The sequence below is a fragment of the Drosophila montana genome, unplaced genomic scaffold (assembly GCF_035044405.1).
Source record: "Drosophila montana isolate Dmon_TW-CO22-7 unplaced genomic scaffold, ASM3504440v1 contig_1965_1, whole genome shotgun sequence".
Lineage (NCBI taxonomy): Eukaryota > Metazoa > Arthropoda > Insecta > Diptera > Drosophilidae > Drosophila > Drosophila montana.
Window position 1 is genome coordinate 92980 of NW_026996882.1, and position 12280 is coordinate 105259.

At 41.0% G+C, this 12280-nt stretch overlaps 4 protein-coding genes across 6 annotated transcripts; 1 reads left to right on the forward strand and 3 right to left on the reverse strand.

The window, feature by feature from the left end:
* The first annotated feature begins 1145 nt into the window (after nt 1-1145).
* Nucleotides 1146-3995, forward strand: LOC135426172 (uncharacterized). Its single transcript, XM_064679178.1, has 3 exons — nt 1146-1848; nt 2159-2578; nt 2693-3995. Exons 1-3 carry the CDS (start codon nt 1368-1370, stop codon nt 3907-3909), a joined length of 2118 nt encoding a protein of 705 aa, XP_064535248.1. The 5' UTR covers nt 1146-1367; the 3' UTR covers nt 3910-3995.
* On the reverse strand, nt 3916-5571 carry LOC135426173 (lactosylceramide 4-alpha-galactosyltransferase-like). Of its 2 annotated transcripts, XM_064679180.1 has the most exons (3): nt 4791-5571; nt 4235-4733; nt 3916-4125 (listed from the first exon to the last, which is right to left on the reverse strand). In XM_064679180.1, the coding sequence occupies exons 1-3, from the start codon at nt 5345-5347 to the stop codon at nt 4090-4092; spliced, it is 1092 nt and encodes a 363-aa protein (XP_064535250.1). In that variant the 5' UTR covers nt 5348-5571; the 3' UTR covers nt 3916-4089. The 2 variants fall into 2 exon arrangements, with proteins under 2 accessions (XP_064535250.1, XP_064535249.1); XM_064679179.1 differs by having other exon boundaries at nt 3917-4733; nt 4791-5562.
* A 344-nt stretch (nt 5572-5915) lies between these two features.
* On the reverse strand, nt 5916-7326 carry LOC135426170 (lactosylceramide 4-alpha-galactosyltransferase-like). The gene is made up of 2 exons (XM_064679175.1): nt 6751-7326; nt 5916-6693 (listed from the first exon to the last, which is right to left on the reverse strand). The coding sequence occupies exons 1-2, from the start codon at nt 7305-7307 to the stop codon at nt 6111-6113; spliced, it is 1140 nt and encodes a 379-aa protein (XP_064535245.1). The 5' UTR covers nt 7308-7326; the 3' UTR covers nt 5916-6110.
* A 1851-nt stretch (nt 7327-9177) lies between these two features.
* LOC135426171 (lactosylceramide 4-alpha-galactosyltransferase-like) lies at nt 9178-11675 on the reverse strand. 2 transcript variants are annotated; one of them, XM_064679177.1, is made up of 3 exons: nt 11518-11675; nt 10821-11427; nt 9178-10758 (listed from the first exon to the last, which is right to left on the reverse strand). In XM_064679177.1, exons 2-3 carry the CDS (start codon nt 11414-11416, stop codon nt 10176-10178), a joined length of 1179 nt encoding a protein of 392 aa, XP_064535247.1. In that variant the 5' UTR covers nt 11417-11427; nt 11518-11675; the 3' UTR covers nt 9178-10175. The 2 variants fall into 2 exon arrangements, with proteins under 2 accessions (XP_064535247.1, XP_064535246.1); XM_064679176.1 differs by having other exon boundaries at nt 10821-11455; nt 11518-11671.
* Between the last annotated feature and the right edge of the window lie 605 nt (nt 11676-12280).

The following is a 12280-nucleotide window of genomic DNA, read 5'->3' on the forward strand; positions in this document are numbered from 1 at the left end:
GAATGAATTAGTTTTCCCAAGCAATGTGGATAATCAGCAGGTTACCCTTTGGATATATCCAAATGTTCTAGTGACAAGCCACAAACTATAAAATAAATCGCATTTACACCGTTTTTTCCGCTGAACTTGTCAGCTTTCTATGGTTTGCTGGCCACTATTTAAAGACTTGCTTGTGGTTCAAGTTTCTGTTGTTGGTTGGAGCCGAGCGTAAGTTACTACAGAGCTGTTTAACCTGATTTTTTTTTCGCCAACCGGAGGCCTCCGTATTGCATTCATTCACAAAACTGACAATAGCAACTTCAACAGAGTTGCCATGATGCAGCACAAATGCAACCCAAATATCAGCTAATTCACGTGTTGTCCGGTCACAGGCTTTTGCAGAATAAGTAAGCCAATTTGCTGTCATTAAACATGCAAGCTTTGTATAAATATAAGGGGATGAGATAAACCGGCTGTATGCGGTTGGGACAACAAGCTGTTCCGATCTATCCATGGCCGTCTGAATGAACTACTCAATTTCGTACACTTTAAGAGCAAGGCACCTCACATCAGGAATGTTGATCAGTTTTTATACACTGATTCAATTAAATAAGAGATCTATAAGGCCAGAAGCACAATATTTTATAGGTAGATTACTGATAACACCTCTAAAGATTGGCCGATATATTATTTGACCATGACGACCCATTCGCCCACAAATTACGAAAATCTTATAGCTTAAAATCCACAGCTTTAGAGTAATAAATTCTCAGAATCTAAAATATTTTGCCAACGCCTACTGGGGCCCATCCGTTGCCACAAATCTGCTGTTTGCATTGATGTGTAGAATAGGATGTTTCGAAGTCAAGTGCTCTCAAAATAGACTTTATGCAAGAGCTGGCTGCTATTAGATAATTAACGGCAAAACATTTTACAACCAAACACAAAACAGCTGCATTTATGAATAGAGGCCTAATTACTAGCGTTTTCTTAAAGCTTTTATTTAACAAGTTTTCTATATACTGCGATTAATTTGATGATAGGCAAATGTCATCAAAGCACAAACACACTAAGAAATGGAGCACATAGCCGAGAATAGTAAATAAATAAACGCAGATTAGAGCCACAACATCGCAACGCCAAGAGAAGCAGCAACATACATTCTGCGAGAGAGGAAAGCTGATCGGGGCAACCACGCATGGCATCCAAACCGCTTGGACAGCTGGAGCTGGTAGGTGAAGCTGAAGCTTAAGCTGGCGACTGGCGCACACTTATCGTTGAGCAACACAACGAAGCGCACGCGCAAAATCGAAACGCTGTAAAAGGAGCAAAACGGTCCAGAGCAGAGAGTGGTCTTGCGGTAGTTGCACATTGCATTGGCATTGGTCATGGAATGGGTAGTCATTAAAATTTCGCCTATGTCTCTGCTAAGCAAGTGCAATAAAATTGTGAGCTTATTACGATGTGCGACTAAAAAGAAAGTTATTGTCGTTGGTGGCCCAGCCGGTTGTTGTAGTACTGCTGGTGTTAAATCTTCTTGGAGCCTGCTGCTAGGTATTTGCATATTCACATTGTGGCTCAACTTTCAGCATTGCGAGGCAGTGCCAGCTTCAGTGCCAGTTGCTGCTACAAATGAATCCGCCTGGCCACCCCTGCGTCAATATGATATCTGGAGCGCTGATTTGAAATCACCATCTTCTGACCAGCAACTGCAAATGGAGCTTGAGCTGGTCGAGACGGAGGACGAGGATGATGCAGCAGCGCATGAGCAGTTGCTGCTGCAGGAAGTGTACAGCATTGGATCCAAGCTTACGCAGAGCGGCGAGTGGAACAGCAATCAAACGAGCAGCAACAGTCGACGTCCCAAGGGTAAGTTGGTCTAGGTCAACACAAAGAGGGTCAAACACGTTTTAAGTAACACGTTCTCAGCAATTTACGATAAGTGCTTTTTGAAAATAGTTTAAATATAATACACAATTCAAGTAATTGTCACTATTGTTATTTTCACAGAGAAACGCAATCTTAAGTCAAGTTCTGATTTAGGGTTACATTTTAAGAGTACCCAATAATAGTCAAGAAGCCTCATTTTGAGTGAGACAGAATTTGATTGAAACGTGCTCACGTTTATATACCGTGCTGTAAAATGTAGTTAGTAATATTAATATTTCTCTTGTTGCAGTAATACATCTATTTGCAGTGCCCGTAGATGGCGAGTGCTTATCGAATGATGGCCGCCGCTTGGGTAACTGCTTAAATGCGTACGAATGCCGTCAAAAGGGTGGACAGGCCAAAGGCGAGTGTGCCATGGGTTTCGGCGTATGCTGTGTCTTTGTGGCCACTTGTAATGGAACCATAAGCAATAACCTGACATATATTGTGTCGCCGGAGTTTCCCAGTTTTATGCCCAGCAACTTCACTGGTTGCCAGCTCAGTGTCAAGATGATGAGTGAAGACATAAGTCAGCTGCGTCTCGATCTATATCACTTCTCCCTGGGTCAACCCAATCGACGTACCGGCGTTTGCGATGGAGACGTCTTCAATATCACCGGTGGTCCCACTGGACCTTTTACGCTCTGTGGCCAAAACAGCGGACAGCATTGTGAGTATATCAGTCTTACTTGAAGAGTGCTCGAAAAATACTCTAAACCCAGCGAGAATAACCGTATCAAGCATCTATATAAAATATATGTAATCCCTTTTTAAATATCTATAGTATACTACGATGTGGGAGTTCGCGCGCTGCCACGTCAGACAACGTTGTATGGAAGTCTGCGACCGCCAGCTGCTACAAACATGAGCACCTTTAATGGTTACAATGGTGTGGAGCAGCTCATTGAGATCAGTATTAATCTATCGACACGCTTTCTGCCTATTCGATTGTGGGAGATTCGGGTTGCACAGATACCCTTCAGTCAGCGCGCACCGGCGGGATGTTTGCAATACCACACCGGAGTAGAGGGCATTATGCAGACTTTCAATTTCGCTGACAACGGAAGGCACTTGGCCAACCAGCACTATCGCATCTGTATGCGCCAGGAGTCCGACATGTGCTCCATCGTGTATCAACCCTGCGATGAGCAATCCTTTCGCATTGGTGGAGGTGGTGGCTCATTTATGTCCGGCATGAACACTGAGGCGAGCAGCAGCAGCAGCTCTTCCAACCCCTGGCAACCGGAGGTGCCATCGACGACGTCCATAGCTGATAATACCACACCCACAAATACCATGGCGACGGGCAGTTTCATGCAAACGATCAACAATTCGGTCAATAGCCCCACAACGCCAGCGCCCGCGCAGCCATTAAATAACAACGTCAGCACAGTAACAACTGCAGCAGCAGCTGATGTCACATCTGCAGCCAGCAGCACGGCAGAAATGACCACACCAATTCCTTCACGTTCCAGTACTGTGCCTGCCATGAGCACTGCTGCAGACGAAACGCCTTCGTCTTCACCCGCTAACGATGACGCCGAGGGTTCTGGTGGGAGTGAAGACGATAACATTATAAATCTGTCTGGCGCGACAACAGAAAGGCTAGGCGTCTCAAGACGTCCCCGTCCAGTGGGTGGGGGAGGTTCCTCGGGTGGATTCGATCTGTTGGGCTTCTTGCGCAGCGCCTTTGATTTACACCTCAGGCACCGTCGTCGTCGTCAAGCACGTCAATTCTTTAGCACATGCACAGATCGCATAACGATGCCGTGCATCATTGAGGATTTTATTGGCACGGGCCTCGGCCCCTTGCCGGGATGTGAACCGGTGCACTGCGGCGCCCAGTTTTGTTCCTCAGGTGTTTGGCCCTGTCGCATTGAGAGCACCGTTACACCTTTTTACATAGGAGTACATTTTGGAGATGGAAATGTCGAAGGCAAAGGAAGTGCAGAGGATAACATTGGCGCCTGTCTACGGTATTCCCAGGTGCAGTGCATCTAAGCAGCAATTCTACTTTGCCCAACTTTTATTTCGTTTTAGGAAATGCCTTGAATAACATATTTATATATTATTTAAGTATTACAATTGCTAGCTGTATTTATATAACATTAAATTTGCTGTGGATGGATGCGAACGAGTTATTTATGGCAGCCAGATCGACACTTATCAGAACCACGCTGGTCATGTGCATATTGGAAATCTTCGTCCGTAAGGAATCTTTTTTAAAAAGAAATTTAACTATACCCTAGAAAAATTCGGCAGATGCAGCATATGCCCTTGGACAATGTTGCTCCGCATATTTTTCATAAGCGGTACTTGAACCCACCCTGTTAATCTGTTTGGAAACGTCGTTCCACATGTGAACTAAATACGAATCCTTTGTGCGTGCCAGCGTCTGCTTCACTAAATTTGGATCAAAGAAATGTCGCCAATCCTCCCAAGGTACCGCATAAAATGCATTTCGGTCAAACACCTTGAAGCCCAGGCAGCGATTTTCGTCCTCCATCATCAATGTGATATTTTTAGTGCGACAAACCTTTTGTACTACACGTGTTATGACACCAGGTCCATTGTTGGCCCAGGCACCACCATCGAAATGCTTCTGAAAGTCACGTAGGCAAGATTCGGCAAACTCATGTCCAAAGCCATGAGGCGCCATGCTCATGACACCACTGGCAACGTGAGTATCAGACTCGGCGCCTGCATAGTTCAGGGGCATATCCTCCATGCTGCGCAATACCACCACGTCCATGTCCAAATAGATGCCACCAAAGCGATAAAGGCTTATAAACCGGAGCAGATCAGATATGTGATTAATCAGAAAGCTAAACCAAACGAATACATATAGTTATTTACGAAGTAGAAAACTAGCTACGTCTAACCTCGAGCTAAACAGATGTCCATATTTTACCCAATCCTCAATAGGTGTACCGGTCGCAAATCGTTTAAGATTCAATTGACGGAGCTTCACATTCGTATAGCTTAGAATTGCATCAATGATCGGCTGCTGGTGCTGGCTGCTGTTCTCGTAGTAACGATAGGTGGGACCAGCGAACAGGACAAACACCTCAAAAGTGGGATTATGCAACGCTGCTGACTCAATTGCGCAAGCCTGACGCGCCGTCAGCTGTAACATGTTGTTTATCATCTCTGGTTTTGGCCTGATAACGCGGGTGGTCTCGATAAAAAATATGGTGCGTCCGGGTTTTGGCTGAGGTTCCGTCAGCAACACATCGTTGAGTGGTCTGGGAACATTTGTACTAATGGATTGTAGATTTGCTTGCTTCCATGTGAAATATGTCATCGCCTTTCCATCGTCTCGTTGGTATGTGTAATTAAGAATTGTTCCGCCTACAAGCAGTCCAAAAAGCGCTAAAATTAATTTTATTCGAATCTTTGCAAGTAACTTGAATGGAAAAAACGTCAAACGTAATGTCATGTTGATGCCGCGAGATGTATGCCAATACTGGGAGTTAACCAAGCCCAAGCGTATCCGAAAAATGAGTATTTCTGTTGGCACACTCTATCTAGACCAATAAAGAAATGGACCTTATGAAATTGCAATTACATATGTTACGCTAAGTAATATAAACGTATAAGATATGAATCATATGAATCAACCTAATACCAGGGCGGCAAACCTCAAATGGTTTGGCTTACGGATTATACCGACTTGCTATCGATTGGTGAACCTGGTTTCCATGTCTTTAAACGCTGGTTTCAATTTTAGCCTTAGTTTATAATATATTTAAGATTAATTCAATGGCTGGGGTAAGATTGGTTTTCGGCTGAGTCTCCATTTTTCATTTAAGCAAAAATATCTTTGACAAAATATGGCTCGCAGTAAGGTTCGGTTTATATTATAAAAATTATTTGGAATTCCTGTACAAACCCGGTTTGTTTCTGAGGCGTTTTAAAGAATTAGATTTTCGCATTCTTCTTTGATATCTACTTAATAGATCTATAATTCTATCATTGCAGACATAAACATTTAATTCATCGCAGTTAACAAAAAAAGATGATGAGAGATTTCTATTACAAAAAATACCAGTAGAAATTACCATGCCAAATATGTATATATAATTAAATTAGTAATGGTTGTATAGAAACGGAATATTTATGGATCAGCTTTTGCCTTTCGCTGGAGGAAAGCACACTTTAAATTTTCAGAAATCACTCTCAAACAGATATTAAAAATCGCTCTAAAAATATTTACCCGCTGCGGCATACGACCTTGGGCAATTTTTTTCTGCATACTTGCCATAGGCAGTTCGCGTGCCGACTTTTATGTGAAATACTTTGGAGAGCTGGTTCCACATATGCACTAAGTACGAGTCCTTCGTGCGTACCAGCGTCTGTTCCAAATATTGCGGCTGAAAGAAGTGGCGCGAATCTCCAGGGGGAATTGCATAAAACGCAGTACGATTGAACACATTGAAACCCTGGCAACGTGTGCGATTCTCCAACATCAGTGATATATTCGCGGTGCCGCAAATCCTCTTTGCTACGCGTGTGATGACACCAGGTCCATTGGTGCCCCAGGCACCACCATCGAAATGCTGCTGAAAGTCAAGTAGACAAGATTTAGCAAACTCATGTCCAAAACCAGTTGGCGCCATGCTTAAGACGCCATTGGCAACGTCAGTATTAGACTCGGCGCCTGCATAGTTCAGGGGCACATCTTCCATGCTGCGCAATACCACCACGTCCATGTCCAAATAGATACCACCAAAGCGATAGAGGCTTATTAACCGGATCAGATCAGATATGTGATTAATCAAAAAGCTAAACCAAACGAATACATATAGTAAGTTACAAATTAGGAAACTAGCTACGTCTAACCTCGAGCTAAACAGATATCCATATTTTACCCAATCCTCAATAGGTGTACCGGTCGCAAATCGTTTAAGATTCAATTGACGGAGCTTCACATTCGTATAGCTTAGAATTGCATCAATGATCGGCTGCTGGTGCTGGCTGCTGTTCTCGTAGTAACGATAGGTGGGACCAGCGAACAGGACAAACACCTCAAAAGTGGGATTATGCAACGCTGCTGACTCAATTGCGCAAGCCTGACGCGCCGTCAGCTGTAACATGTTGTTTATCATCTCTGGTTTTGGCCTGATAACGCGGGTGGTCTCGATAAAAAATATGGTGCGTCCGGGTTTTGGCTGAGGTTCCGTCAGCAACACATCGTTGAGTGGTCTGGGAACATTTGTACTAATGGATTGTAGATTTGCTTGCTTCCATGTGAAATATGTCATCGCCTTTCCTTCGTCTCGTTGGTATGTGTAATTAAGAATTGTTCCGCCTACAAGCAGTCCAAAAAGCGCTAGAATTAATTTTACTCGAATCTTTTGAAGAAACTTGTGAGGAAATAGCGTCAAATGTAATGTCATCTTGATGCTGCGAGATGTATGCAAATACTGAGAGTGTTAGCCAAGCAATAGGCGTATCCAATTAATGTGTATTTGTTGCGCTCCCTATAGCTAGACAAATGACTTAAATGGCTTTTTGATATTGTGCTTACACATGTAACGCCTAATCGAAGATATGTAAACTTAATAGATATTATGAATCAATTTAATCTACCAATGCATACAATTAAAATTTAGGTTTGAGAAATAAATATTATGTTTTGTGACTTTATAGTTGGACTTTGGGAATTAATTTCGATTTTCGCATTATTCCTTGCATAACATAACATAACATTAGCAATAAAGATATTGCGGGAGATTTCTGCTTCAAAAAACAAACAACATTAAATGTTCCTAAGCTTTAATATCATTGAAAAATATACCGTGATAAATAGGTTCAAGTAATTAAATTGATAATTAATAATTAGCTGTGCCTGGATGGATTCCCGTTTTTCGAAGCACTCTCTGAAACAGTTATTTATATTTTATCTAAAAAATATTTATCCGCTGCCGCAGCCGCTCTAGTGCATTTTTTTCTGCATAGTAACTTGCCAAAGACAAATAACAAGCCCACCTAGATGTTAAATATAACTTTAGAGCGCTTGTTCCAAACATGCTCCCAGTACGAGTCCTGCATACGAGTCCATGCAAGCGTCTACAGCAAATATTGCAATTAATTAGGAAATTGCATCAAACATTATATGGTAAGTCAATAGGCGAATTACAATTGAACACATTGAACCAATGGCAACGTTTGTGATCCTCGAGCAAATCCTTTATCCACGCATGATCACATCATGTCCATTTTTGGCCCGGTTACCACCAGCGAATTATTGTTCAAAATAACTCAGAGATGACTTGGAAAATACGTGTCCAAGCCCAATGGTAGCTCTGCTCAACAATCCATTGGTGAGTGTAAGATCTGATGCCTGCATAGCTTAGCGGCACATTCTCTACGCTGCGCAACACCACAAGTTTGCGTAATTAGGTGAAATTTAAAATGTATCTCACCTTGAATGAAACAACAATCTTTTATCCACTAGAAAAGATTAAATCAACTTATTGGCTGTTAGTCCATAATTTATTTGAAGTTAAAACAATAAGAAGGTTAAGCACAAAGAATAAAGAGCTAATGACTGAAATTGTGGAACGCTGCTGACCCAATTGCGCAGGCCTAACGCGCCGTCAACTCCAACATATTGTGATTTTATACCTTGAACCCATTGAATGTTTTAATAAAGGGTAAATGGTTTTGCGCAAATGCATATAAGCAGAGGGAAGTGGTTGTGACCCCATCAGTATCAATAGCCGAGTGGGTCTAGCCATGTCCGTCTGTAAGTATGTGCGAACTCGTCTATCTCGGAATTCATAAAAGCTATAAAATAGAAATTTTGATCGTAGGTCCAGCTAGTGCACGCAAAAAACGAGTTTGTTTACGATCACCTTGCTCAATTTCTATAAAATCGATATGGAATTTACGTTTTTTAAACATATCCCGTAGTTTAAAAGATATATAGAGATATCAAATTTGATATGTAGATTCTTGCGTAGCATACACAGATCCAGAATAATTCATTTTTTGGATACCTCCCTTGTTCTTGTCTTTACACACACTTGAATGCCATTATTATGCCCGAAAATTGTTTAGGGATCGGACAATAAACACCGAAACATATAATGAAAGCATTTAACATATCAAACAAGCTAGAATGTTTGTGACGGTTCCCTTGCGCGGGCTTCAGGGCTTTCCTAGATGGGCACTCCCGACTAAAGTACTCTTACTTGATTTTTACAAATTGTATAACTCAGGGCAGCAAATAGTCGTAGATAAATAATGAGGCGGTAATAAGAATAAGACTTTTTTACATTTTTTATTATTGAATATTCACAGACATTCACAGATTAATATATTTCCCATATTGTACATATAAAGGTTTGTATACAAAAGAAGAACTTTTAAAATTGGTGTACAGAAAACAAATTACATCTGATTTATAAAATTAGCTGAGCTCTGTGTACTGAGATTCGAATAAATTTAAAGATTATTTTTGAGTTGTATGAAATTAGAATATATAATCTATTAAAAATCCATTAAATGGGACAGTCAAAAACACATTTTATTTGAATACCCTTGCAAACAGAACCATAATTTAGTATTTATAAAGTATAATCATGTGTATAAATATATATGAAATTTTGTATCTATATATTTTGGTGGTGAAAAGTTGCGGCCAAGGTTATCCGATCGGCTTTAAGTTTTGTTCAATGCTCACAAAAGAAAACATTTTTTGTAAATTTGTGTTATTTCGGTTGAAGAGTCTCGGGGGCGGAAAATTGGCTAAAAGGTGAAGTCTTAAAGTTGAAGAAAAAACTTTATTGGACGATCCGCGCTACTCACATGAAGAAGAACAGAGCCATTTAACAATACTTATTTCGAATTGGTTCGTAATTGTTTGCAATGATATTGAGTCTTTGACAAGCCAAAGCTATAGATCCATGTAGATATTTTCATTTTAAACTCATTTAAATTTAATTTTTTATATACATGCATGTCACACATTTAAGTATATTTTTCGTTTTTGTACGTTATTTTAATGTAATAATGTGATGTAATGTAATAATAAGAAGTTTTAAAAAAATAAATAAATAAATGGAATATGTTTGTTGGGTCCGCTGAACCAGCAAATTTGAAAAATACAACATTTACTGCTTTCTCATTTTTGTGCCGACTAAATGTTCGTAACTCATATAAAATTTGGAATGCGCGTTGCTAGCATATTAAACAATTTAACTTAACTTACCTAAGTCTCTCTAACTCTTTGGTATGTTGAACTATATTTCAATAGCTTTTTAGAAATATTCTCCCGCTGCTGCATACGCCCTGGGACAATGCTGCTCTGCATACTTGCCATAAGCGGTACTCGATCCGACCTTGATGGCCAGCTGCTTGGAGTGCTTGTTCCACACGTGTACCAAGTACGAGTCCTTCGTGTGTGCCAGAGTCTGCTCGAGCAGCTGTGGTTCGAAGAAATGTCGCCAATGCTTCCAGGGTACAGCATAAAATGCATTGCGATCGAATACCTTGAAGCCAAGGCAGCGTTTCCGATCTTCCAGCATCAGTGAGATATCTTTTGTGCCACAAATTTGTTGTGCCACACGCGTTATTACTCCAGGCCCATTGTTACCCCAGTCACTACCATCGAAATGCAGCTGAAAATCCCGCAGGCAAGACTCGGCAATCTCATGACCAAAACCAGTGGGGGCTAGACTCATTACACCAGCGGCCAAATGTGTATTAGACTCGGCGCCCGTAAAGTTTGGCGGTACATCCTCCATGCTGCGTAGCATTACTACATCCATGTCCAAATAAATACCGCCATAGCGATATAGCGTTAGAAATCTAAGAAAATCTGATATATGCGAGAAAAGATAGCTGAAAGGCACACATTCAGATACAGGCTCGTAAGTCAATTATTAAAATCTGGTGTTACTCACCTTGACCGAAACAAGCGGCCATCCTTTAGCCACTCCTCAATGGGCGTGCCGGCCGCATAGCGCCAAAGATTTAATTGTCGAAGCTGCACATTTTTGTAGCTTAGAATGGCATCGATGATCGGCTGCTGGCGTTGGCTGCTGTTGCTGAAGTGTCGATAGGTGGGACCAGCGAACAGCACAAACACTTGAAAATTCGGATTATGCAATGCGGCAGATTCGATGGCACATGCCTGGCGCGCCGTCAACTGCAACATGTTATACTGTAATTCAGGACTTTGGCCATGACGCTGTCTTCTGCGTTTTGGTCTGTGACAACTTGTTTCATGAAAGAATATGCTACGGCCAGGTATTGGCTTGGGATCTGTTGAAAGCACGTCTTCCAAAATTTTTGGAACAGGCACAATAGAGTCCGTCAAAGGGCCAATGGATGTCGACTCTGTTTGCTCCCTGTCAATAAAACACAGCTGCACATCCGATTGCCATCTATAATTTAAGAGTATTCCGCCCAACAGCAGGACAATAAGCGCTAGGAATAGCAGCCGCAGCCGTCCATTGTGCAGGAAACGCGATAACAATAGCGGCAAACGTAGTAACATGGCGATGCAGCCTAATCATAAGGTGTATACATACACACACTTGGATAAATGTTGCTTTGATTATTATAAATATGTACCTGAGCAATTTGTTGTATACTTACTCAATATTTATTTAAGCAATTTCATTGCGTTATCATAATTGCACAGCTGGGTAAATAAAATGTTTAAATAATGTACACATATATATCTATACAGAATTTAAGATCGGTTTAGTTTACTACTGGAATCAACGTCCAGAGGCGGAGAGTATGTATCTTGCCTAAAATATTAAATAATTAAGAAATAAAACTCGAATAACAGTTCCAAATGAGTAAATTCTTCAAAATGAGTGTTTGCGGACTGTGGAGGTTATTGTTTAGTATAGTTCCGTTTGTAAAAAAAAGTCTAAACAAGTCAATTTTTGTTACTTAATCTGTGTAGTTTTACACAAGGAATCGATTTCCGGTGGTGTAAAATAGTTATATTGCCTTGAAACTACAATTGAAGAATACAAAACTTGTATAGCAGCGCCAAGTGAGTAAATTCAAGATGACCTAAAAAATGTCTATTATCGGCAATACATCAAGCTGAGCGGTTGATAGTTTTTAACTATCGATTACACATCTTAATAAACATCGTATAAAATTCTTACGTTCGCATTCAAGTAACATTTAATTTTAATATAGCCGCTAAAGTTTTTGAGTTGGATGGCAATGCTGCACGCGAAAACAAGAAAACTAGAATCATCCCTCGTCGATTTGCAAGTGGCCGTCCGTAACGATGAGGAGTTAAATAAACTGGTTTCGGGCGTCACCATTGCCCATGGCGGTGTTTTACCCAACATCCAAGCAGTTCTGTTCCCCTAAATATGTAAGACAAACGAAC

Excerpts from the sequence above, each read along its gene's own strand:
- LOC135426171 (XM_064679177.1), bottom strand. The coding sequence starts at position 11,416 with ATGTTACTACGTTTGCCGCTATTGTTATCGCGTTTCCTGCACAATGGA. Across the intron at positions 10,759-10,820 it reads GGCCGCTTGTTTCGGTCAAG|CTATCTTTTCTCGCATATAT; the intron begins GTGAGTAACACC and ends TGTGCCTTTCAG.
- LOC135426170 (XM_064679175.1), bottom strand. The coding sequence starts at position 7,307 with ATGACATTACATTTGACGCTATTTCCTCACAAGTTTCTTCAAAAGATT. Across the intron at positions 6,694-6,750 it reads GGATATCTGTTTAGCTCGAG|CTTTTTGATTAATCACATAT; the intron begins GTTAGACGTAGC and ends CGTTTGGTTTAG.
- LOC135426172 (XM_064679178.1), top strand. The coding sequence starts at position 1,368 with ATGGAATGGGTAGTCATTAAAATTTCGCCTATGTCTCTGCTAAGCAAG. Across the intron at positions 1,849-2,158 it reads CAACAGTCGACGTCCCAAGG|TAATACATCTATTTGCAGTG; the intron begins GTAAGTTGGTCT and ends CTCTTGTTGCAG. Across the intron at positions 2,579-2,692 it reads CCAAAACAGCGGACAGCATT|TATACTACGATGTGGGAGTT; the intron begins GTGAGTATATCA and ends AAATATCTATAG.
- LOC135426173 (XM_064679179.1), bottom strand. The coding sequence starts at position 5,347 with ATGACATTACGTTTGACGTTTTTTCCATTCAAGTTACTTGCAAAGATT. Across the intron at positions 4,734-4,790 it reads GGACATCTGTTTAGCTCGAG|CTTTCTGATTAATCACATAT; the intron begins GTTAGACGTAGC and ends CGTTTGGTTTAG.